Source organism: Pipra filicauda, unplaced genomic scaffold (genome assembly GCF_003945595.2).
Source record: "Pipra filicauda isolate LSUMZ 115617 unplaced genomic scaffold, ASM394559v2 scaffold83_size3615187_pilon, whole genome shotgun sequence".
NCBI lineage: Eukaryota > Metazoa > Chordata > Aves > Passeriformes > Pipridae > Pipra > Pipra filicauda.
Genome location: NW_024105020.1, coordinates 2,619,834 through 2,645,361, shown reverse-complemented (window position 1 = coordinate 2,645,361; position 25,528 = coordinate 2,619,834). Strand labels below are relative to the sequence as shown.

The 25,528-nt window shown below is 40.7% G+C and overlaps 1 protein-coding gene across 2 annotated transcripts in view; it reads right to left on the bottom strand.

The window, feature by feature from the left end:
- AFF3 (AF4/FMR2 family member 3) overlaps nt 1–25,528 on the bottom strand; it is a 331,674-nt gene that overhangs the window by 98,542 nt on the left and 207,604 nt on the right. For both annotated transcript variants that reach the window (XM_027718125.2, XM_027718126.2), the window contains exon 7: nt 23,733–23,784. In XM_027718125.2, the coding sequence (XP_027573926.2) occupies nt 23,733–23,784 (52 nt within the window). The remainder of the gene's footprint in view (nt 1–23,732; nt 23,785–25,528) is intronic.

Here is a 25,528-nt window from a genome sequence, read left to right as displayed (position 1 = left end):
AGCAGTTATTTACTAATGCTCTCCCTCCAATTTTTGCACAATAGCTGATGCTGCCATCCACAAAATATTAATTTCAAATGCAAAATGAAAGAAGAGTGCATGAACTGCACTTCTGCCTATGTGTCAGCCACTGTGGTAGAAATCTCGGGGAATTTAATGCGTCTGAGACAGAACTGCCACTGCCAAGTCTCCTGGCTGAAGGTGCAGCATCTGATTTTGTACTCAGTGATTATTTCCATACAAATGGTTTCTCACTGCCTAATCCCCAGCACTACAAGCATCTGTCCTCATGCTGGAGTCATCATGAGGATGCCTCCAGAACACACATTTGTATTCTTGTGCTCCCCTGCAGATGAACTCAGTCATCTGTACAACACATTTATCAACGTTCACACCCGAGGCCACGGTGGTGTTTATCCCTATTTTGTTGGTGGGGCAAGGGAAGTAAGATCATTTAGTCTAGTGGTTCTCAAACTTTCCTGCATTGAAATGAAAAGTGTCTTGTATCATCAAAGCAATGGGGAAAGCAGCAGGTCCACATCCCTGTGTGGTCCTCTGGGTCCTGCCTTGCCTAACAGAGCCTCATGATGTATCCCTGTGCCATGGCATCCTGCTGGCACTCACTTCCAGTTCTCTGTTCACTTCCATCTTACAAGCATTTTCAGAGTTGCAGCTTCACAGGGTACAGTCCCCACTTAAAAACAGAGTCAGGGTGACATTCCTTGTTCTGTAATATACAACTTCGTGTTGGTTTCTTTCAAGCCTCCTTTGTTTAAGTGAGGCTGAATTATTAAATTACCAGATTATTTGATAACCTGCTCTATGCCCACTGTTTCTTTCTACGTCATTCTCCAAAAAGTTCCATAGTCTGTGAATATAGGACCTAGGTGCCAACTCCTCACAGAATGAAATGAGCTTCGGTTGATAAGGAGTTGTATTTCTTTCCTTGAAAGTAAAATACTGAACACAAATAATTTTGCTCTTATGTTTCAGTTTCTTAATGGTATTAAAGGAAGCCTGTTTGGGCTCCCCTGAAACTTTGTGTGCTGTAACAGGGGCCAGGTGACCTGTCCTTAAAACTTAAACTTTCTTCCTTAGTCTTTTGGCATATGACACAGCATTAACTGCCTCCTGGGATTTACCCCACATTTCAAGGTACATCAAAACGACCCTAGATTTTGCTAGCCAGTGGTCTTCACATCTTTATGGCAGCATAAGATCTGAGGCTTACAGATACTTCTATCAGGATAACTGATTTTAAATAACTTATTGTCTCTAGACACTGTTCAGCTTCCTGTCTGTCTAGCAAGCAAAAGCAAACCTGTTTTTTCTCATGTAAAAAATGTTTACTGACTCTACTATTGTTACAGCTTTAATATTTTCAGCTAATAAGGGGATATTGCTAGAATTTCTTTATTGTTGTTGTTCTTTATATATCTTAACAAAACCCATATTCTCATTTTCCTTGAACTTTCCTCTAGTATCATCCACTCTTTTTACCCATCTTCAGTATTTTATATTTTCTTTTTTAGACTGATTGTTATGTTTCATGTACATGTATTCATGCTACATATATTTTAAATTTCATGTCCATTGCTTTTCCATTTCTAATTACTACTTTTACTCGGCCACTGAAGATGAACTAGTTTTCAGCAAAACTGTTTTTTCCTTTGATTGTGGAATTGCAGCCTCTTGCTAACTTAACAAACTCTGATTAAAAAATTCCAAACCTCCTTGTTTCTTTTTCTACCCCATTAATTTCTGGTCAACAATTTTTTATGCTTTGGGACACCAGCCTTTCCTTGTTGGGACTGTCCCTTATTTTTCTAACTTGGACATAATAAAAGCATGATCTGGTTCACAGGCAACCATGTGCTTCCCATCCAGTGACTAATTTATCTTTACTCAAAGCAGGGGTGAGAATGTCTGATGAAATGTCCTCAGTGCTAGAAAAGTGCCACAAAGACCATCCACAACCTTCACTTCAATTTTACAGCTGGCTGTAATTTTACAGCTGAAGGTGATACCTTCCAAACTAAGACCTCTGGAATCCACCTGATCCACCCTGCCTTTGTTTTACAGGTTGGTGCTGAGGGAGCAGCTTCGTCCCCTCTTGTAACAGAAGTTGATATTCAGTTGATATTCTGGCTCTGGGATGAAGAAGAAGATTATTCGATACCCCAAGCTGGAGCTTTTCATGTCAAGAAAGGCTAGAGGAAGGGAAGAACAGGCTAATTCGGTTCCTCCCAAAGGCACATGGCTGACTGGCTGACACAGAGAGGCTATTGCAGAATATATACATGGCACAGGAACATATGGGAACTATACCTCCTCCATTCTCTCTCCAACTCCAGCCAGTAGAAGCACATCTGTGAAAGACACACCGGGACCCCCAAAGTTTTCAGCATTTCCTTCCAAATACTTTTCCTAGCCATTTCCTGGAAAGTCACTATATATATTTTACTCAGTCCTGTCTGCAATACTTATAGCTTCATTTAGTTTTAATATAGTTATAAATGGGCTGTAGCGGCCTGCTTTTTTTAATAACTAAGTAAATGAAACCCTGTCTGTAATAATAAATGAACTATCCATCTGGGAGGCCTCCAGTAAAAATTTCAACAGGTATTTATTGCTCCTTTATGTAAACAGTACTCTGGACAATACAAGTGATTATACTCTCTGTCAGCCCTGTCAGGAAGGAGACAGTATAGTTTTGGACGAGGTTCCATAGCGTACACACTGAATTTAGAGGTTTATTTGACTAGATGGAGAAAAAATAATTAAAACAAGCAAACAAACAGACAAGAATCCAGTTGGCTACTGTGAAAGAAAGCATACCATTTCATTTAATGATAGGGTTGTGAGGATAATCTATAGAAAACTGGCAGGTCCATAGTGCTATAGACTTCTTGCAACTCCGGATGCTTCAGAGACACCTCCCTAAACAATCCCACCCCCTCAAAAGTGGAAGAAGTTTCACTATAAAATCAACACTACAGAGGCTTTAAAATATATTGTGCCCCTATAGGAAGAGCAGTGCCTCAGAAGAATCCCCAACTGGAGTTCAAGAGACTTAAAACCGTGCTATCCATCCCTGGCGGTCATCCCTTTCTCTCATGGACACTGTTGTTCACACACTGGAAAGGGCAATAGCACAATGCTTTTCAAGTAATGAAATTTTAATTAAAAAAAATCTCATTGCCAAAATCATCTTCATACCACTATTATATTCTGGCTCCTAATTACACACCATTACATTCCACTATTGTTGAAATAATACAATGTCAGAATATATTGTCAAATAACTAATTCAGCGTGTGGCAAGAGAGGGAAAAAAAAAGAAACAAGGGATAGAAAGACCTAAAAGCTCATATATGGCCAGAGTGATGTGCCATCGCCTGATGCTGAGGAGTGAGCTGTAGAGAGTTCTGCACATTAAGTATGTAGGGGCTGTTGTGATTTTTGCCGAAGTTTCCAGTCCTCAAATTTCTGCAGAAATGGGCTTAAACCTCTCCCATGAGCAGGTTTTTCAGTGCCTTTCATTTTCAGCCAAGCTAGACATAGGGAAAAATGCATTTTTTTCCTTACGAGGCAGACTACAAAAGGCAAGCAAAGCTCTCGGCCTAACGCCAGGATGTATTCTGCCCCATGGGGCAAATGGATTGCTGCTCGTTATGGACACCTGCAGGCTGCAGGCTCAGCTCAGAGCATCGGGTACCACTGCTCCTGAAGGGGCTACATCCATGGCCATGGTGTTTTCAACAGCTTTAGTAAGCTTAGCACGCTAACAAACTTAATAGGAGATGGTGCATTAGTGATAGTATTCCCTTTACTCCTCCCTGCTTTTGATGTATTGCAGGATGCTGAAAGGGGAAAAGATAATCCCAACAAGGCAGATATCTCCAAAGTGATAGCAGTCCCACCAAAATATGGGAGTTTTCAGGTTTGCCTGACAATAGGCTGAGGGAGGGAGGGAAGAGGCTGCTAAGGCAGGGCCAGGACATGGGGCATAGGCTCTGCAGGGACAGGGGAGCTAGAGGCAGGCACTGGCACCTGGGGCGAGCTCATGGCCATGAACTTCACTGATGGGGGAAGAAAATGTGTGCAATCTGCAGTGGTCAGATAATTCCTTTGCTTCTCATGGAGGTGCACTGAGGGATGGTTACTCATGTAGGTTCCCAGTAATTCAAATTGTACCGTGTAGCTCCGGTTGAGGTGTGTGCATGGGGTGGTGTGTGGGGAGGCCCGTGGGCTTTCAGTCACAGACCCTCAGCTACCCTGGGGTCTGATGGCACTGACCAGTTCAGTGCTTGTTTCACTTCAAGATAACCCCTTCTAGGATTCAAAATGGGAAATTCCTCTTCCTTAGCAATAATCTCCTTTGGACATTGCAAGAGTAGAAATAGTCAGCTGAGGGCTGTTCCTTTGGAGAGAAGAGCTTTACTCCCAGCATTCAGATACTGCATGTGCTGTGCAGAAATACACCATCTGGACTTTAATAAATATGTATTAAAAAAAAAAAAGTATTTTTTCTCTAAAAACAGTCTTCGGAAAAAATTATGAAGATAGCTCTCAAACAGTAAACCACACTATATCTCCTTTCTAATGTCTCTTTTTAAATATACACCAGGGAACAACTCTCATAACTCACTCGACACACCCCATCTTATGAGTTATAGGTCAGTCTTCTATGCACAGAGTGTGCGTTGCACTTCCACACAACTTTATGAATTTTCCATCCCTCATCATTCGTATTGTGTCAGAATATCTATTACAAACCCTTGTTTGCAAGAAGGGCTTCTATTTTCTCCTTTCATTTTATCACTGCTATTAAATTTTCTTCTGGGCACCAGCTTGGCACGCTGACAGTACCATGCTGGCAGTTTCTGAGAAAAAGTCATATGCAAAAATCGTATGTCAGGGCTGTAACGTCACTTGCAAAGAAACATCCTTTTTTAACTAATGGGAGTAGTGTATAAAAACGAATTAGACACAATTGTATTCTGATTGACAAATTCTACCACCCAGCTGCTAACTACCACAACCATCTTGTAAAAAATAATCATTTGGAAGTCTAAATGACGTTTGACAATGCTTACTGCCATCCTAAATCTTTAGAAATGTTGAATCATTTTGAGAAAAATGTCAACAATAATTTTTCATGAAGGCTTGAGCATGGACAAGACTTGAGAATCTTGTGTGAGGGATTTAGAGCTGAGGAGAATTTTCTAACAAATAGTTTAGCCTTCAAGAAAAGTGTGAGGACCAGCCAAAATGCTTGGCAATTGCTAGATTTGAGCAATGCTTTCCCCTAAATAACTAAAGAAGTTTGAATGCTATGTAAAATGATTAATTTCAACATTTCTGAAATGCTACACTTCCATTTTCTTCTTTCAAAAACTATACTTTGAAATATGCTTGTATCTAGTACTGTAACAAGGCTGCCCAAGCACCCTAGAGTGAGGTAACCTAAACTAAATGATTAGCCCTGAATGTATTTTTTTTTATTTTGCTGAGAAAATAAACGCAAGTATTTTTATTTTCAGTTAACCCACATGATTTTATTGTATCAAACAAAATATCAATTACCCATGCTGATTCAGAAGTTAATTTTATTCAGTTTGCTAAGTCCTGAACCTAGCCTTGTTTTGAGTTTCAGATGGATCCACATAACTTACTGGCTTCTTTTATTTTTTCCCGCTCATTGGCAGTTAATTGAAGCTTTCAGTGAAATATTTTTTTTCTGTCATGAGCTATCAGACTGCCATCAATAGAAGCAAACATCGATAGCAGCGTTGTGAGCAAGTGTTGGTATGAACCGGATTGTTAAATGACTGAAATGGAAGGATTTATGTTGCTGGATTTTTAGTGGATCTACCTATGGCCTCCACCTTTGAAAAAATGGCTTTAAGTACCACAGAATCACAGAACATGCTGCACTGGAAGGGATCCACAAGGATCATCAAGTCCAACCCTTAGCCCTGCATAGGACCATCCCCAAGAGTCACACCATATGCCTGAGAGTATCATCCAAACACTTCTTGAACTCTGTCAGGCTTGGTGATGTGACCACTTCCCTGGGGACCCTGTTCCAATGTCCAACCACTCCCTGGGTGAGGAATCTTTTTCTAATATCCAACCTAAACCTCCCCTGACACAACCTTCAGGCCATTCCCTCAGGTTCCACAGAGAAGAGATCAGTGTCTGCCCCTCCTCTTCCTCTCATAAGGAATTTATAGGCTTAACTTGTTATTATTTGATCTCAGATTGAGTTCAATCAAAACAATCATTATTTCAGAAGTACTTTTGGGTGTAGAAATAAAATATGCAGGAGTTAACAGTGACAGAGCTGTGGGTAATGGGTAATTATCTGTTTTATATTTAGGTAAGAATAAACCCTATAGATAATAACACGATAATTTAGTACAACTGCAAATAATTTGTGATAAAATATTATGTCTATCTTATGAAATATATATTTAAAAAGTCATATATACAAGAGGTGACAACTTCTAAAGAATTCAATTCAGTAGTTTTAACCACTGTTAATGGTCAAAAGTGGATCGCCTGAGCTAAATGTATTGGGTTAGTTTCATCATCGGTGTCACTGTTATAGTGAAACTGGTTTCATCAGCAATTAATTTATCCCACTCTATTATATTCAAGGAAGATGATTTTTACTGATAAGAGAAAAAACTTCAGATGTACATGTTATATCAGGCACTTAAATATTTTTAGTGCTGACAACAGCAGAGAAGGCTGATAAAAATACAAAATAAAATAGGTAAAATGTAGGAGACTGACAATAAAGACCTTTGAAATATTTAAATAACTTCTCAGAAGTTCTATAAACGTGTAGACTATCTCCAGCAGAGAGTTTATTAGTCTAAAGAAATCATTGTGTATTTTTCAGTGTACTGCAGAAAGGTTTTTCCTGTTCCAAAGATGCAGCAGCAAACAGCCCTCATTACATCTTTTAATAAATATCTCATGCTTCAAGTTTATTTGCAATTGAAAGGAGTGCCAGGGAAGAATAGGGAGTAAAAAAAGAGGTCTGCCTGAATTTTCTTATTGATACTTTTTCCCACTCTTCCTCCTAGCATGAGGACTTACTCTCTTTATTACCAGGATCATTAACTAGTATGAAACATTAAGACAGCTACCAATTTATTGTTGGACTGCCTTCTACTGCACTGTTTTCTAGTTAGAGAGCTCTGTGCAGCTACATTTCCCAAAACCCTATGATGCCAAAAGTAAGCCAACCCATGATAATTCTCATTCAATCAGAGAGATGAAACCAAGGCAAAGATATTCACTGGTTTTTAGCAAAGTCACGCTGTTCAATCAGATTCAGAACTGGGAAGGAAACTCCAGATCCTGATGAGAAGACATAGGCACTGCCTCAGAAGTACCCATGACCCAACATCTTATGCAGTTCAGTCTCCACTTCACTTTTGAAACCTGCTCTAGGAGGAAAGAAAAAAGTGAAAGAAAGCCGAAGACGAGGTGGGAAGATGAAGATGTGCCAAAACAGTCCCCTTCTCCATACAACAATATCTCTTCCATCAGAGGAGCACAGCAGTTACTGGAGAAGAATATGTCAACACTCAAGAGTCTGTAATCCTCTGGCAAACACACATTCCTGCCTGAAATGGGGCAAGTGGGTTTTATGCAAAGAATGCATTTATTCATCTGTAAAATGTTGCAAATACAAAATAAAACTGACCTATTTTGGTATTTTAAATCAAAATTTGATCATTTTAAGCTACATGTGAGAGATCATTCATTCTTAACAGGGATTTGTTATATTGATTGTTTAGAGTAGGATTAAATAAGCTTTTATCACGCTGGGACTGTTAACTCTTGACGTTCTTTACTGTTACCCTCATGTAGTTATTAACTCCTAATAGTCTTCAGTTTGGGCTGTAATTGCTCCTTCCATTAGTTTTTTTGAGACCTGAAACTGCACTCAAAAGTTCTCTTTAAATACGTGGGTTTTGGTGGCATTTTCCCTCCATCTTGTAAAAGCCAGGACAATTCACTGCTAATTATTACCATGAAATAATGGTAATTATTTCAGCAGATCTGTGAAGGAGCAGCAGATATATGCCTTCTGCACCTCGGCCTGCAACCACTGGTGCTGTGCATGGGATGTCAACCACAGCTGGGATGATGGTCCCTGACTGCCTGTAAGCTGCAGGGGGTCTGCTGCCAGCACGACATTCTGTGGGGGGACCGGGTCCGTCCTTGGCTCAGCACTGGTGTGGCTCTGCTACTAAGCAGGCAGGCAAGCCCACCCAAAATCAGCCAAAGCCAAATGCCATACTCAGCGGTGTCCTTTGTCACAGTGAGAAGGCGTAGGTGAAAATTAGCTTGGAGGATGGCCATGTCCTCTGGGGTGCTCTAGGGTCTGGGGCTTGGGAATGAGAGGGAGTGCTGCCCTTAGCTTGCAGCAGCCACCCTTGCACAGGTTCTGGGGCTACTTTGGCTTTTGAAGCAGCTGAAATACCCAGTGTGGAGACTCTGTCCCACAGCCCCAACTCTGAAGCAGACAAAAGGTTAAATGGGGACACAAGATGTTCCCTCCTCCAGCTGCTTGCAGCTCAGGGCCAGTCCCTGAGGAGTTCTGGGATGGTACTCAGGGCTGGGGTGAGGGACACTGTCACACATTGCCCAAGAACCACACTGGGGGCTTGAGAATGTTGAAGACCTGTGTGAAAGCACAAAGGAGTGAGTAACTATTTAACAACAAACATGGATATTTGGGACTGAAACCCAGACCACAGCCCAGTTTTGCGAGTTCAGGCACAACATGAGCCTCCCTCACAGCTTTGCTCCAACACTGCTTGCGAGGTGTGAACACCCTCCGACACCCGACATCAAGATGTCAGGGAGCAGGCACTGGCGCACTCCTCGAGGCATCCATCACTCCTGTGCGCTGGCAGAGAGAGTGACAGTGGCCACACTGGCCCTGAGCTGCTCTCCCTCCTCCGAGGACTGTGCTTCATCCACTGTGTGAAGACTGAAACCGAGGAGGAAAGTACATTAATGAGAATTCACTCTGTGGCTTTAATTATTAGCATCTTTGGGGCTCTTCAGATGGTGATGCTACTGTATAACATTAGCTCCCTGTATAGGTAAAGAATGGGAGCTGTATACTGTGAGCATCAGAGCATCAACCTCAAAGCGATTTAAGGGAAAAAAAAATAATACACACTGAAAAATAAATATATGCAGCTTGGGACATGGAAATATGTCTTTTCTTTAGAATGCTGATTAATGTTGCATCAAATCACAACAAAAATAGCCCCTAGGGCTCATTTTACTATTTGTAAAAGGGTAATAATGATTAGCATTTCCAATGTGAGTAGCAGGCTTTGAGGGGGATTGTATGTTCAAAAGAAATACTAATGACCTGAAGAGGTCATTAGTTTGGGGACATTGTGTTGGACTGGCACCAAATCTCCTCTTACTCTATGTAACAAATCATAGGCAACGAGTGGACTTTCACCTGTGCTAGCTTCAGGCATATTTGAAATTACTTAAATGAATATAATTGCAAAGTAATTTTATTCCACTGTTTTACAGCAGTTGTCCTACTCTGCCAAAGGCAAGACCAGTGAGCCCTTGAAAGACAGGAGGCTGCTGAGAGGGTTATTTTGTCATGTTTCTCTACTTCTCTGCACCAGAGGACTCACCTCATCTCAGCGAACAGCCCATCATGGTAGACAACCACTATGAGCTCCACCATCAGGCAGGGAACCCCTGGCACTTGGTGTGAGCACCTGATGAGGTGCTAACTGTAGCAGGTCTGTGTGACATTACTATTGTCCTAGATGTAATTTCCTACACCTTATTACCATATAATAACGACCTCTTAACAACCAGGCTAATCAAGAATTAATGAGGCACTAAAACACTTTAAGGAACAATGACGAATTTAAAAATTTCTCTTACGTGTTTTATTTAAAAAGAAATTCAGTTAACAGCTACTGCCCTTACCTTGGAGTCTTGGTACTTATTTAATGTATCAATTGAAAGCTTTTATTAATTTATCAGTTATTTACTTATGTGAGGCTGCACATAACCTAAAGAGAGTAAAACAGATTTGGGTTCTGCCTGCCTCCCTCACATCTGTCCACTCGTCTGCTCAGGCACTCCCCTGCTCTCACATGGGAAGCCTGTTTGCCCAACAGTGAAGTACCACACCAAAAATGGAACAAAGTCAGTCCAAATTAACACTACTGCCAAAAAGGCATTTTGCATTATCTCTGGAAGATAGACTGTAATTTCTATGTGGTTTTTTTTTTGTTTTTTTTTTTTTTTCAGGAAGGGAGGGTGCACTTCAATGGGTAGACGTCCTTGATGGAAGTGTTTGAGAAAGTCTGAGTGAAATAAGTGGGGAAAAGAAAGTAGGGGTAATTTACGCTACTAAAGGATTTCATATCAGTGACTCAATGCTGAATTAAAGCCTGAAAATATGTGCCTTTACCATCAGCCCGGAAGGGATAATCAAAACAAAAACATGTTCAAGTTTGATTTATTTTTTAAAACTTCCTTCTGTGGTGAAAGGGTGGGGGATATATATTGGTTTGCTGAGAAAATCCCCAAATAGATCATTCTGTGACAGATAACAGTTATGATTATTAATTCCACTGCTGACATTGAAATTACACTGATTCCCAACATAATGGATGAGTAAATAGCACATCAGAAATTCTCAGATGCTTTCACATTTCCTATGCAATCAAAAAAAATGACTCCCTCATTAAATAATACACTCTCAGAAAAGGCAATTTGATTAAATAAACCTATCTGTCAATCATGCCCAAAGTTATAAACGGAAAACATTTTGTAGCTAAGTAAAACTTTTCTCCATATTAATCTCTCTATCTTATTTTAATTTGTTTTTCTTGTGTATTTCTTAAAAGAGAAGGAATGGAAAACTAAGTCCCTCAAAGGAAGATTGGGGCAACACCTGGGCACCTGACAAAAGAGTTATAAGTTATTCTTTACCGTGAAGCAAAGACGATATGATGGAGAAATCAAAGGAGAAAGAAGAAAGGAGAGAAATGGCGACATGCACTAATCCAGAAACCTGAGCTACTGTGGGTGTATCCCTTGTTACATATATCACTTTATTTCTCTTCTGTTTCTCAGAAAACATGAAGACATGTTTTGTGAGGAAAAAGTGGAAAGGGAAGGGCCAGCAGAATAGAAAGACAGTAAGAAATGAGACTGCAGGTGATGAATCTTTACAAAACCAGGGCTGGGATGGTAGAAGAACAGCAGAGATGGTGCAGCAAGAAAGAAAAAGGAAGGAAAGAAAATCAGGAGTGGTGAATGGCATGGGATGGATAGCAGGTAACAAGACAGGGAAAGACAAATCAGAGATCATCCTGAGCATTGGATCAAAGGTGCCCAAGGATACCTGGAGAGTGGGCAGGGATGTGAGGCTGCAGAAGTGCCCTCCAGGTTTGTGCTACTGGGATCCCCTCTGCCCCATCCACAAAGCACCCACTACCAAAGGAGTAAACATATTCTCCTGTAGCAGGAAATGGCCACACATTACCAAGCTGCATTACAACAACAGCGGGGTTAATTTTTTGTGCTATTTAATTTCATCAATGCTGTGGGCTGGGGAGATGGGAAGAGTTGTGTAACATGGTGTGAGGGGTGGAAAGTCTCTGAACATCACTGTGTCTGGTGGCCAAAGATAGGAAGGGGGTGTGGTGGCTTCCTCTCCTTGTGTCTGGGAGGCAGCAGCTTCTTGGGACATCAAATATTTAATTAACTGAGCTGCAGAATTGTAGGATAAGATTTATGGAAGTGTGTCAGCCTGGACTGCGCTGTTCCTGGTGAGTCTTTAAAGCTAATACAACTTATATAGAAGATATTCTTTGAAAAGAACCAGAGATTTATTTGGATAAAACTCTGAGTGGATGACAAGTGCATGCAAAGAAATAAGATGTGATTTTAATTTCTCTCAAGTAGGAAAACATAAGCGGCTTGAGCAAGAGGTATTTGCTTTCCAGCTAGGCACCAAGGCTTTTATGTTCTTCAGCACGCAGAAAGAGTTGTTCTTATAGTGAATTCATAGCTCTGCAATGTCATTGAGCCAAATGGGATCATGCTAAAGATACACTTGGCCATTTCTGTTAGATAAAAATAAATCAAAATAATTTTAAAAGGAGGGCTGTTGCTTTTTATAATCTTTCCACAATGTCTGGAGATGATGGTTATTAAGTCGTCCACCTACTGTTGTCTGAAGGAAATATATGCAAATTGGGAATAATATCGATATTATAGGTCCTTCTACAAACTTAACTTTTAGCATCTAGCTTCGTGCCCATCTCTCATTGTTCATGTATTATATATGACTTTGTATTTATTTAGTCTTATGTATTACATAGAGTAATGGAGCTCCTAAAATTCTGGCTGACAAGTCTTCTTTTACTATACCACTGATCTTTCGTTTTCTCTCTTTATTCCACTGTTTCCCAGGCTTGAGAGCTGGAAATTTGGTCCTGACTTCTGCCTACTCAGCATTGGTCACAGGAGGCTGCTCTGGGTGCTGCAGGGCTTAACAGTGGCATCAGCCAGCCACTCTTAGACAGTAATGAAACCCACGGAAAAGGCTCAGGGAGAGGTTTCTTTCTCTTGAATACAAAGCCTGAAAGAGTAAACGTCTCCAGGGGAGGAAAGGACATCCCTCCTGAGCTGACTGTTCCTCTCCTGGCCTCGGTGCTGGACTGCTCACTCACTGGAGCTGTGCTGGGATTACTGCGCTGCAGGATGCGATGGTCAGTGTGCTAATGGCAGCTGTGAGGGATGTGGAGAAGAAGCAGACCTCCACCCTGACAAACACAGGTTCTTCTTTTTTTTCCCCTCGGTCTTTCATGTGCAGTCACTTTTTCAACACACGCAAGTCATCCTGCTTTACTGAGACTGCTCACAGTAAAGCATGCTGCTCTTGGGGAAATGTTTTTTAACTGAACTAGAGATGGACAGCACAGCATAAGCACCAATTTAGGCACCTACAGGAATACTTGGTCTTTCAAACAATAATGCTGAAAGAAGTCCTGCTGGAAGGCATCATGCTTGTCTCTAATTATTTATGAGATCAAAACCTTGCTCTGTGACAGAGGAAGACCCAGGATTTTTTAACAGTTTGTGGCAAAAGACTTCATCCTTTTCCTTCCACAGAAGTCTACAGAAACTGCTGTTACGTACAGTGATTGCAAGTATTAGAGTTTGTGTCTCATATTACATTTTTTGTATAAGTTACTGGGAACGTATGTAGATTTTACGTGAGCAGGAACGTTAATTTTTTCTTAAGTCCAACAGTTAAAACCAGTATAGACCAGAGTCATGACAAATTATTTTTGAGTTTACGTTCTGTGATGTTCTGGGGTTCTCAGCCCCAGACCTTCTCCTCGCTCTCTGCTGTATTTCGCCTCCATCTGAACTACATCAAGACGGGTCACGCATCTGGGTTGCCTGCCTCATCTCCCTAAGGGACTTCAGACCAGAAGGCCCCCTCTACCCCCGCATTATAAATGCCACAAAAATTGGTCATCAAACCAGGTACAAAAGGGTAATTTGCTTATCCTTTGTCTTTATCATGCTACTAAATACTTTTAAGAGATTATTTTTGCTGATTTGTCTTTGCTTTGATAGTAGGAAAGCTGATGTGAATGTCTAGGATTTGTACCCATAACTGTACTAAATTCTGATGCAATTAAATACACAGTAAGTCCACATGTTTATCAGGTAACAAATCAGTTCTGTTTTAATTTAGTATGCCTTATCTATCACACCTTCTGGAGTGTATCTCCGAAGAAATATGTTGAGAGATGCCTTCTTTCTGCTTACAGTTTATGTCATGAAAGGTGGAATCAGCACAAATGAATCCTGACAAAATATCTTACAAAACTAATAAAAATCAGCATGCAGAGATGCCAGCTGTAATTGCACTATTTTGCCATAAAAGGTCTGTGGGCCAATCAAACCATGCGGTTGTTTTTTTTTCTTTGGAAAAACTCAGCTTTTATCTTTGTAAGTCAATGGCAGAGTTGCCCTGCTTTTGCAATGATCAATAAATATAACCCTTTTGAATCTCAGGAACAATATACCTAATCCAAACCTTTGTCCTGATTCATCTCCAGCTTTGATAGCTTCAGTGTGTCACCCTGCTTGCTTGTCAAATCTATCATCAATTCTAAATTGCCGATAAATATATTCCACATCTCTTTGGGGAGATGAAGCTTGTCTGCATGCTAAACAAAGAACAGAATGCAAAAAGCCAAGATACATGCTGAGATATAATATTCTCCCTTTTAAAATACCACAGGTGAAATAATAATGTGGAAATATTCTTACCCCGAGGAAGACAGACTCCAGTTGTAGCTTAGCAAATCAAAGACCAGAAAACTTGCTTGCAATAACATCCTAACAAATCCAAAGAGTTATTTTTTCCCCAGTTAAAAAATATCCACACACTGACTTTTAATCCAAATCCAGAGATTAAGGTAGAAGAACTTCAATAATTTGTTTAGTTAGGTATGAAAAGTAATTCGTCATGAAACTGCCAGCCTGCCACTATAAAGGTTAAAAAAAATCATAGTTATTCATGGCTGAAGAGTAGGGCTTTTCCACACAGGAAAATTCATCATCATTTCAGGTTTCAGTATCTTTTTGTATTTTGCATGGCAAATAAAAAGTTGTCCACCAAGTCTGTAAAGTCTCTTTTTTTTGGTCACTCTTTGGGAGAAACAGGCGTTTGTTTAGATTCCCTTAATTTGGTCGTCGTAGTCATAAAATAAGTTAACATCAAAATGAGGGAGCTTCTCATTCAAAATCTCACTTTCTTGTTATTAAAAAAAAATTATCTGTGCATCATCAAAGTAGAAAACTAAGGCACTTCAAATTCCCAAATCTTTCCATTCCTGGACAAGCTTTAGTGTTCAAATGTTAATAGGATGCCTGCATTAAAAAAAAAACAAACAAACACCCAAAACCCACAGAACAAACAAACAAACAAACAAAAACAAACAAAACAACCCAACAAAAAAACCCCTCAAAAAACCAAGAACCAAAACAAAACAATTTCCCCCCCCAAAAAATAACCGTAAAAAAACTTGGCTTGTATTCAGGCTCAAGAGTCTGTGAAACAGACTTTTTCCATACTATGACCTCAGTCTTAGGATTTCTCTTTTGCAAAATATTAGTTATTTTTCTTGGCAGGTGGCCAGAACTCTATATCTCTCTTTCTCCCCCTCTTGCCGTCCTCCTCTCCCCACCCTCCAGGCACACACACTCCTCTCCTCTTCCCATCACCCAGCGGTTCAGCCCTGGGATGAGGCTGACGGGACATAGTGTGGAGAAAAAAATCAGGTTACGACACCCTGGAAGTATCAAATGCTCCCAATTGCTTTTCTCTTCTTTTGGACCCATTTTGTTTTGTTTCCCTCCCCAAGACCCCTGGGGGAAGCCAGCAGCCCCCCCGCATCCAGCAGTGGTGGTGCCCCCGCCAAGCATCAGCCCTGGCAGGTTTCAAGTTGCAGCCGCTTTCGCCCAGGGTAGAGATTTCCAAAATGTGTTACCCTGGCAACCAGGAATTTTAGCCCAGCAAAAAACACCACCATGCACACCACAAACTCAATGTGTGAGACGCTGAGCTTCCATTTATCATTTTCTTCTGAGAAAAAATACAGAGCGGGGTCGGTGGTGTCTGCCTTCCTGAAGGCATTTCCAGTGAAACAGTCTTCTTCCCAGGTATTCGCATCTCCCCATTTTCCTGGCAACCTCTCTTTAACCACTGTATTCTAAGCAAATATATAATAAATATGAAATTCCTAATTAGTCCCTTACAAATGACAAAGTCCAAGGAAAACAGTGCCTAAGAGAAAAATAATATGCTTTTGGTGCAATACAGGAAAACATTTCCTCAATCCTGATGGTATTTTAGCCAGTTAAATTACTCAGCTTTATTCTAAATGATATTAAAGGAACACTGGTGATACGGAAGCATTTTTTGACTTGGTATAAAATTAGAAATAATGCCCATCAATATAGTAAGTTTTCCAATGGGACAAAAGCTGCTGTTTCAGAGTGAAGGTTTCTCTTGTATAAAACCACTTTCCTCTTCAGCTTTGAGCCAAGGGTAGCATCAAAACAAGGACAACTTCCCATGGCTAATTATTTTTCCCTACAGTGTGCAGAGTACAGGCAGATAGTAAAGGTGAAGGTGCACCTGTATCAAGGGTACTTGGTAAAAAAACTCTGAATAGAGCAATAAGGGTGGTTAGCTCAAGCTATTGGCTATATCTGGTAAAAGAGAGGGATAGAATTTAAAAAACAGGACAGTGAAAGCCCTATCTCACCCCATCTAAGTCAAACAAGACTCAGCAGTACTTTTATTTAGCATTCACCTATCCCCATTTCTGTTGACATCTCAGATAATGCTTTTTTTGGTCTGACTTGAAATCAACAGAAGCTAAATTTTGTCCCAGGAAAACCACAGCTGCAATTAAGGTCAGATTGGGCTTCCAGGTGTTTTCTTTCTAAACCAAACAAATCAGCTCCATCTCATCTGCTTTCAGGGAGATCATGTTTTTAAGATATTTTTATATGACTTTAGGCGCTATTTAGAGATTATTTTTTTTTTTACTTGTATCATCTTTGACTGCTATGTGTCCATATTTTTTACATGGCAAAAAAGAAAAGACCAATAATACGAATTTATTCTTCCTCCTTAACTTTGTAAGCTTTAAAGACAGATTCAGTAAAGATCTGTGTGAGCAAATGTCTTCCAAGAAAACGTCTTTATAGCATTTGAAGAAAACAGACATCTTGGTATCAACTTACAATAGGGTTTTTTGTGAACTATCAGCAGCATTGTACACTGTAAACTCAAAAAATCTGTGCTCAGAAAAAGTTAGGAATTGGCAGGAAAGGTTCACATCAGTATTTTGACAATACCACAGTGGCTCTGATGCATCCAACAGGTGAAATCATTTTGTTTCTGGGAGTGGGAAGTTATGGTGGAATTATATTTTTTAACAGTCTATACATTTAATATGCAGAGAAACACCCTATACATGGACTGAAGGTAATTCTTTAGGGGACAGGGCAGAAAAAGGAACTTTTTCATGGGACTTTGAAAGCTGAGGAGAGTGTTTTAAAATTTTAGCTGTTTTCGCTGGACTGGTTGAGCAGAGTGACAGTCTGGCAGTGTTAGGGGTTAGCTCGGCAAGCCAAGGCTCAAGTAAACAGGTGGAATAGTGCAATGAAGCCAGCCTTCTTCTTCTGCCAGCAACTTAGTTGATGGATAAACACCAGACTTTCACTTCTACAGTTTTCAAGACCTCCATCGCTCTGAAAAACACTGCCTTCATTCATCATTCTAAGGAGGTTTTTTCCTTTTTTTTTTTTTTTTGAAATCATGGACTGCACAACTTCTCTCAGAAACATCACAGATGTACGTTCAAAGATATTGACACACTGATGTTTTCAGAAACAACAAATTTCAAAAATTAACATAAAATACACCATTTCATATTGGTTACCATCTCCTGGAAGTTGTGCTTCTCAGCAGAGCAGCATCATCTGTGGCTCATGAGAGGGTTGATATACTCCATGACAGCCCCCGATAAAGCCTGTGGAGTTACTAAAAGAGGTTTCACCAAATCATTGGTTGATGTATCTTCTGGAGATGTTCTTGTCACCTAAAATGTCCACAATCTGAGCCGTGGAAGACTGGGAAGTTGCCCCAGTATCTTAATCTGAGAACTAAAAAGTGGATTACATCCCATGAAAGTTTGGGAACCCCTTTTTTGGGAACCGACTTCCTCACTAGCATGGATTTCACCCTCTCCATTGTCCTCTAAACCCATCTGTTAGCTATTTTCTGGTTCAATTGACTTGAACCATCAGGGTCCTTTTGGCAAAGAGAAGGATATTGAAGATTTACCCACTGGAGGGGTTTTCTCCTCTGCAGCTTGAATGCTTTGTCCCTTCCCCATTTGCCATCTATCCCTCCCTCCAGTTCAGCAAGACAAAAGCCAGATCCTTCTAATTTAAATTGTATGACCCCTCTCCCAAGACTGAAACTCCAGGTGGAGAGGTGATGGGTCAGGAGTTGCCCCTGCACACCAGGTCTGCAGGCACATGGGAGGGGCAGCATCTTCTGCTACAGCTTTCTCCCTACACTCCTCAGGACATTTACCACTTACTACCCAGGTTTGTCTTTGAAAACTTAAACTAGTACTCATTTCCTTTACTGTTTTGGGTGAGTAATCCTCAGCCTTTTTTACAGAACATTACATTTTCAACACCTTGTACAAATATTAGTAAGACAGTCTTCATGGTGGTCTAATTATTTTAGATGGGGGAAAGCCAAGGTTAACTTAAAATAACTTGCACTGGGCCTTTCAGTGAAGTGAGGGGGGATTAAGGCTACTCTTCTTTCCAGTGTTCCACCAGGCTGCAGTTCATATCACAGTAAGACTCCCAAGGTCATATCACACAATATTCTGAGTTGGAAGGGACCCAGAAGGATCACCAGATCCAACTCTTAAGGGAATGGCCCATACAGGGATCAAAACCACAACCTTGGTGTTATTATCACCATGCCCTAATCAACTGAGCTAAGCTGTTGCCTGAGAGACTTAAGGTCAAGATCACACATCAGTTAGATGTGACAGGCCAAGCTCCCTGGGGGCTAAGAGCGGAACAGAGCACTGATGACACTCACTCAAGCTCACTGCCTGCATTTGGGACTGGTTCTCTCTGTTCTCTGCAGGCACTTTGTAACCCCTCTGCCTCAGTCTTCCCACCTGCAGAAGGGGAAACCAGCAGGAGTTTTTGGCTGTTTATCCATGAGTCACTCCGAAGATACAAGGGGCAACACAGAAGGGAGGAAGAAAGAACCAACAGGTGACAGCTTATACCACTACAGATGTGTCACATCAAGCAACAACAACAGCCACTTTCTATTTCCTTCCTGAAGAAGAATCAGGGTGGTGAGAACAATGAGCAGGTGTTGGATAGGCAAGAAATTGTAGCACTAATGTCTGCAAATGGGCAGCTTGGAAGCTGCTGAATTTAGTAGTTAATGAAGATCCCCCTGAGCAAACCATTCTGCAAGTGATGCTGGGGACCAGTGCAGGAAAGGAACAGAGTCAACATCTATTTCTGGCAAAAGCAAACAAGCCAACACACACACAATGTGGTCGTTGTGGTTCTCAGAGAATATTAGCAAAGGATAAAACCTGCATAACTGCCATAAATTCTAAAAGCGTCCCTCAATCTTGGTTAATTCTCTTGTAAAAAGGGAGGGAAAAATCTGGAGCAGCTCAGCATGAAAACAATTGTTGGAGGGTTAATAAAGAGACAGCACTGAGGTATCTAGTTGCTAGCCCTGATATCATTAAGTAAGTGCACTAGAAATGTCGAGGTAAATGCATAACAGTGAATCACAGTCAGGCATGATTAACCTTGGGTAGTCTGAACTGGAAATCATTTACAAACACAAAGGTACTGAAGAACATCTCAACAGACATCGAAAGTCATTCCAAGAGCAGGAGTCATGCTGAGTACTTTGTGTATGCATGCCATTTTTTAATTATTGTCATATTTTGCACGTGGGAGGATGGAAGATCCTAGACCCCTCACTCATGGAGGAGTTTCTGTGACACTGCAAGGTCCTTGGAAACATGTGTACTGGTTGGAATCACTTTGCCTTGCACACAACTTTTATAAAATTAAAAGTTTTAGTTGCAACAATCCAAAGCTTACTGAGAGGACACATTTTCTGCCAAAGAAAGACTAAAATTCTATAAATTCAAATATTAAAGAACCAAAGAGCTCTCTTTCTTTATTCATTCCCCACTCCTTAATACAGTCTGTAGCCCTCCAGACTACAACTGGCAAAACCAGGGGGGAGAAGCATTTTAACAAAAACTAGGTGTTTTTAACAAAAACTGTGGAAGTTCTCTGACCCTTGAAAATTGACCCTCTTGTCATAAAACCAAAAGAACAAAACATTGCTGGATATTTCTGAGCAATCCTAAAAGTTTAGAAATGCTCATTGAAGCTGTAACCATATGACCCTTAAAGAGCTATATATATATTGAGTACAACAACAACAAAATCCCTTCAAATCCACAATTCTCACAGCTTTAAAAGCATTCAATTACAAGGAACATGACAATTACAAGGAACATGAATCAACTGGGGAAGACTCCAGACAGCTTTACACCTTGGTATCTTCTACTGCAATTCTTCAGTGCCAGCTCAGGTGATTATTGTGCACGCCAAAGTGGTGAAGGCCAGAGGAATATTGTGCAAAACAACACAGCTCTGCTCAGATTTCCTTCCTGCTTTCTCATTAGTTTCATTCTCCTAAATCCATCTCAGTTATCCTTAGCATTGTAATAACTGCCCTTATTTAGCTGCCTCATTAGGATGCTGCATCAATTAATGTGCATCATCTAATGCATACTAGTTTTTTAATGTTTAATATTATTATCAGTGGAGAGCTGTATCATACCGAGTCTGTCTAGGGAGTTAATGCATATAGGAAAAAAGCCCCTATGCAGAATGCCATTCTGTATGATTACTGTACCCAAACCCCTCTGAACAGACCACCACATGTCCTGCACTCTACGTTTCTATACTTTGGGAGGTTACATGTTAGCACCTTTGGCCCTAGTGCTGCAGGTCTCAGAATTACATTTGTTTTTGAGGACCTGGAGACCAGTGGACAAGGCATGAGGAATGTCTTGAAGCGGAGACATCATGTACATGCTTGGTGCACAAATGCCTCACTGCCTGATTCAGGAGGGTAATCAACCTGTCCTTTGAAGCTGCATAAATAATGTTTGGGTGGAGGTAGTATATCTACACCAGGGATGAATTAACTGCCATTGAGTCATATAAACTTGGCTTGAGTGTGTGGCTTGTAACATGCCTGAGGAAAATAAAAAAGACATTTTCAAGAAAGAAACATTAATTTACTCCTCCCCATCTTCTCTGTTATTTTCCTCTAGGCAAACATGACTTTCTTTGTGGAATTTTTTTGTTGCTGTTTGTTCCGTTTTCACAGGGAAACACTGATTCACAGTGAAATGAATTCACAGATTTTCCTGGTCAGGCCAGAACGTGCCATCTCTCCAATATCAGTGTTGTTCCTTTTTAGCACCCCTGCCAAGAGGTGCCAACTGGACTCCTTTGACACTCAGGGGAGTGACACTTCACAAGAAGATGCAGGCTTTTCTACTCACAGGGACCCCTGGCAGCATTCATGCCTCCTTGCACACCCCTGCAGCTCCTAGCTGGGCACTGCTGGACCTCTCATCCAGCTGCACAACAGCATAGCCTTCTTCATGTGTGCAAGGGAAGAGTACATCCCATACTGGGGACAAACCGAGCACATACACTCACACATCCATGTGTGTGCCTGCACCGCAGGTCCTTCTGCCTGTGCATTGTGTACACAGGTGAGAGTTGCTACACCATCAAAAGAGCAGAGAAAGTCTGTATCCATGACTGCCTGAGATACCAGGAATAAAAGCCTGTCCTAGAAGAAGACGGAAAAGAGAAGAAACTTGTGGAAGGCCAAGAGCAGGGTAGCATAAAGAGAACTGAGGCATCGGTGTGTGCCTACATATCAACACGAGTTGCATTCCTTCACTATAATGCTTATGGACCCAGTCCTCTACAGACTAACACATACACTTTAGTTTGTTAATAGCTTTTACTTGTATCACTCTCCCTTCTTTCTTGTTTTCAGTGTTTGACCTCTGGTTTTCTCTTCTACTGTTCTCACTTTTGTATCTCTTTCTGAAAACGTGATGTTTGCAATTCTTTTTTCTACTTCTTAGTTGTATCCCCCCTCTCATTTTCTTCCTCCTCTTTTGGCACAGCACTTGCTGGTTCCCTTCCTCTCATCTCCTCTTTTTTCTTCTGCCTCCTTTTCTGCAGAATTTCTTTAACTAGAGGTTCCTCTGCTTCTTGAACGCAGTCATTTATCAACAGTAACCAGTTGTTTCTACCTCTAAAAGTTGTTCTGGGAACCAGTGTACGCTGTGGAATAGCCTTAGAATATAGTAACAATTTAAAGATAAGCATTATAAATATACTATATCTGGTAGACAGCACAGTTTCAGAAGGTTGTACTAAGATCTCTTATTAGGCAAGGAACCTTTCACACCAGACCAGACTCTGAAGTCTGTTCAATCTAACGCAGCCCACCATATGACACAGTATGTAGTCTCAAACCAAATTTGTAACCATACCGAGGTGTATCTCTGAACTCATATTTTGGGTTCAGAGATACCACTGTTGTGGGTTCAGAGATCGTACAGGGTCCGATGAAAGAGCAGAAAGGAACATTCCTCATCAATAAAATACTGTCTAACTAGAGAAAAACACTTTGGAGGACAGCTTACATTTTACATATTGCTAAATATAAGCAAAAATAAATATGTTCATTTCTCCAAAATACCTCCAGATGGCATTAAAACCCTTCTTCTTTTGGTTCTTACTGCAATATTATTTTAAAAAATGATAATTATTGGAATCATTTTTTAACCGTTCCCAGCAATCATACTATCAGAAGGCATAAGGCTGCTAATGCTTAATTCATTTAATAAGTTTGGCTAAATATGCTTGCATACTATAATTACATTCCACAACACAATCTGCAGGACAAGCCATTTCTTACACTGTGTCAAATCTTTTTCTAGATTCATTTCCAGAAGATTTTTTAATGCGTATTTGCAGCAGAAATCAAAACATCTCACAATAAATCACTGTTATTGTACCTCTTTCTGTGAATACTTTTGGCCATGTAACAAATGGTGACACCTTATGAGATTTACATGATATAATGTTCTGAATTTAAATAACAGGAATCACAATACATAAATTATGGACTAGACACATTCTAAAATTCACATGACTGACTGTTACAAGAACTTCCCTCCCTCAAATGGGATTAAAAAGGTGAATGGTTTTGCAGAAATTCATAGTGCTCCTGCCTGGTAGTTATTAAAAGAATTCACTTATCTCGCTCAGTTTGGGAGACTGATGCTTTTTTTTTTTTAACTTGCAGCCTATCTGTTTCATAGACTGGTTTATGTTGGCAAAACAATTTAATCTTTTGTATACTGGAGTTAAAAATGGTAAAGCTTCTATTGTTGCACTAGAGTGAGGGTGAACACTGATATATTACAAGTGCCTGTTCCCATCTATTTCTCGACTTCTTTTGTTAATTCAAAAACATCAACAAAATCGTGAGAGACCAGAGATAACTGTAATTGGATTCCAAGTAATTTGGAGGTGAAGCTGCAGACTGCAGTCTTTTAAAATTACATCAGTACATCAAAGGTATATGTGACATAATGTTTTTTAGCAAGTGTGACAAACTCCAGCAGCATTAAGGTAATGCTGAAGTAAGGTTGTAAAGGCCAGCCTCGCACACCCACAAAAATAATCTCATATCTATTCAGTGTGATATGGAGCCATTTCAATTGCAAAGATCTCTGACTTACTAGCATGCAAAAGTTATAGGAATAATTAATGTTTAGTCATTATCTAAAAAGCTGGTTTAAGAAAAGCATCAGTGAAAGCGATCATCTTAATGAAAACAAACAAATTTTATTTTGCCCACAAATCTGATAAAAACACAGCTGTCTTCTCTAATTTTAAACGCAAATGTGACTTACGATGTATGGGTTGCGCTTTTCTCTGGGCTCTTTGGCTCTACATCACTTTTCCCTTTAAAAAAGAAGAAGAAAATGACATCAGAAATGGGTCAATATGGAAACTGCTCAGATGTGACATGTCAATGCTTTATTCATTGCTAACACTGACCACTCTTGCCACACACACACAAACGGCTGTGGAGGCAACCACAGGGCTGCAGGGGCACTGCTGGAGCATGTGCAAGTAGGGGGTCAATCCTGACTTGACTTTTCTTGTCCCTGATACATATACTCTCTAAATGTCAGGCAGAGAAACTCCACAAGAGAGGCTGCTTAGAGGACACAGCATTTACCAGGGAGAGCAGACCCTAGAGCAAAGGAAAGGATTTCTCTAGGGTCCTACAGTTCTGCTACTGAGAGTGTACTCCATACAACATGCACTTGCTCCAAAACCCTGCTCCAGGAACAATAACTATTTCATACAAAGCAAAACAGCATCAGCAGGAGATAGTAAGGCAGTGATTAGGGCACAATTCTGCCAATGGATATTTTGGTTCATATTCTTTTTGACAGATTAAGGATGTGTTCTTTTGCAATTGTAAATCGGGGGCAGGGGAAGCCCTCTTTGCTATGTTGTACATTTTGGCAAAGGCACTCAGCGTCAGAGAGGTCAGGTATCCAAATGCTTAAGAACTTTCAGAGGCCCAAGGGATGCTTCTTCACATTTCCTTATGACTCACATGGGTCCTGGTATGTTGGCTTGTTACAACCCCCATACTGAGTCCAAAATAATGTATCTGCCCAACACAACTTAGTCACATAGCACAGACAGGGGGAGGCAGACTGCTGGCTCATGAGGCGGTACTGCTTCTGCTAAGTCAGGCCAAATCCTTTGCCCTCCTTTCTACCCCTCACCCCCTATCAAAACACAGGAAGGCTGATGTTGTTTTTTGTATTTAATGTTCTCTGAGTAACCCAAGAAAGCTGCACTTCAGTGTAAGATTTCTGTTTAGCTCTACCATGGATGTACAGGTTATGCCACTCCACTTGAATCACCTTGAATTCTGGACCTAGTGACTGTGCAGCTGCTGCTCCTCGTGTGTCACTGGATGCTAATGGCTGTCTATACATGAGTTTATGTTGCCTAGCAGACAAGGAGTCACAGAGGTTGAATGTGACTGGTTTACTGATGGATTACCTTTTAATGAGCTTTGTTAAACCAAAATCCACCTGTGCCTTCTGAAAAAAAATATGAGAAATGCTTATTTTGGCCAGGCTGTAGTGGTGTTGCCTGATTTTCTGCTCATTGAATTGAGTGGGTTTTGCATCAAGTCCTGGTCGACCACGTCCATGCATGTGAGCATTATGCATCATCCATTTGCTGCTGATAAAGTCCTCACCTTCAGTTTTCATAGAGCAATGGCTGTAAGGGGCACCTCTGGAAAACTTGCTATTGCCTTCAGAAGAGGCAGGATTTTGCTACCAATGTTCCTCCATTGCTGTACAGAAAGAAGCTGAAGGACTCAGCCTAGACAGTGACCTTCTGGAAGTATGTGTCTTGTAGAGGAGGTTCTGAGTATTGCAAACACTTTTAGATCTTGTCCTCCCCCCTCTGGAAGGGTTTGTGTCTACCCAACCAAGGTGCCTAAACTTTATTAAACAGGATGGGGAAAGCTCTGGATGACTTCAAACTCACTGATGCCTCTGCGGGCCTCTAGAGAAGCTAAGCACTTTCTGTAAGAGGACAGCTAAAGGCACCCAAAATTTAGGCATGAGCGGGGCATCCACATAAGACAGAATACATCCACTTCATAATC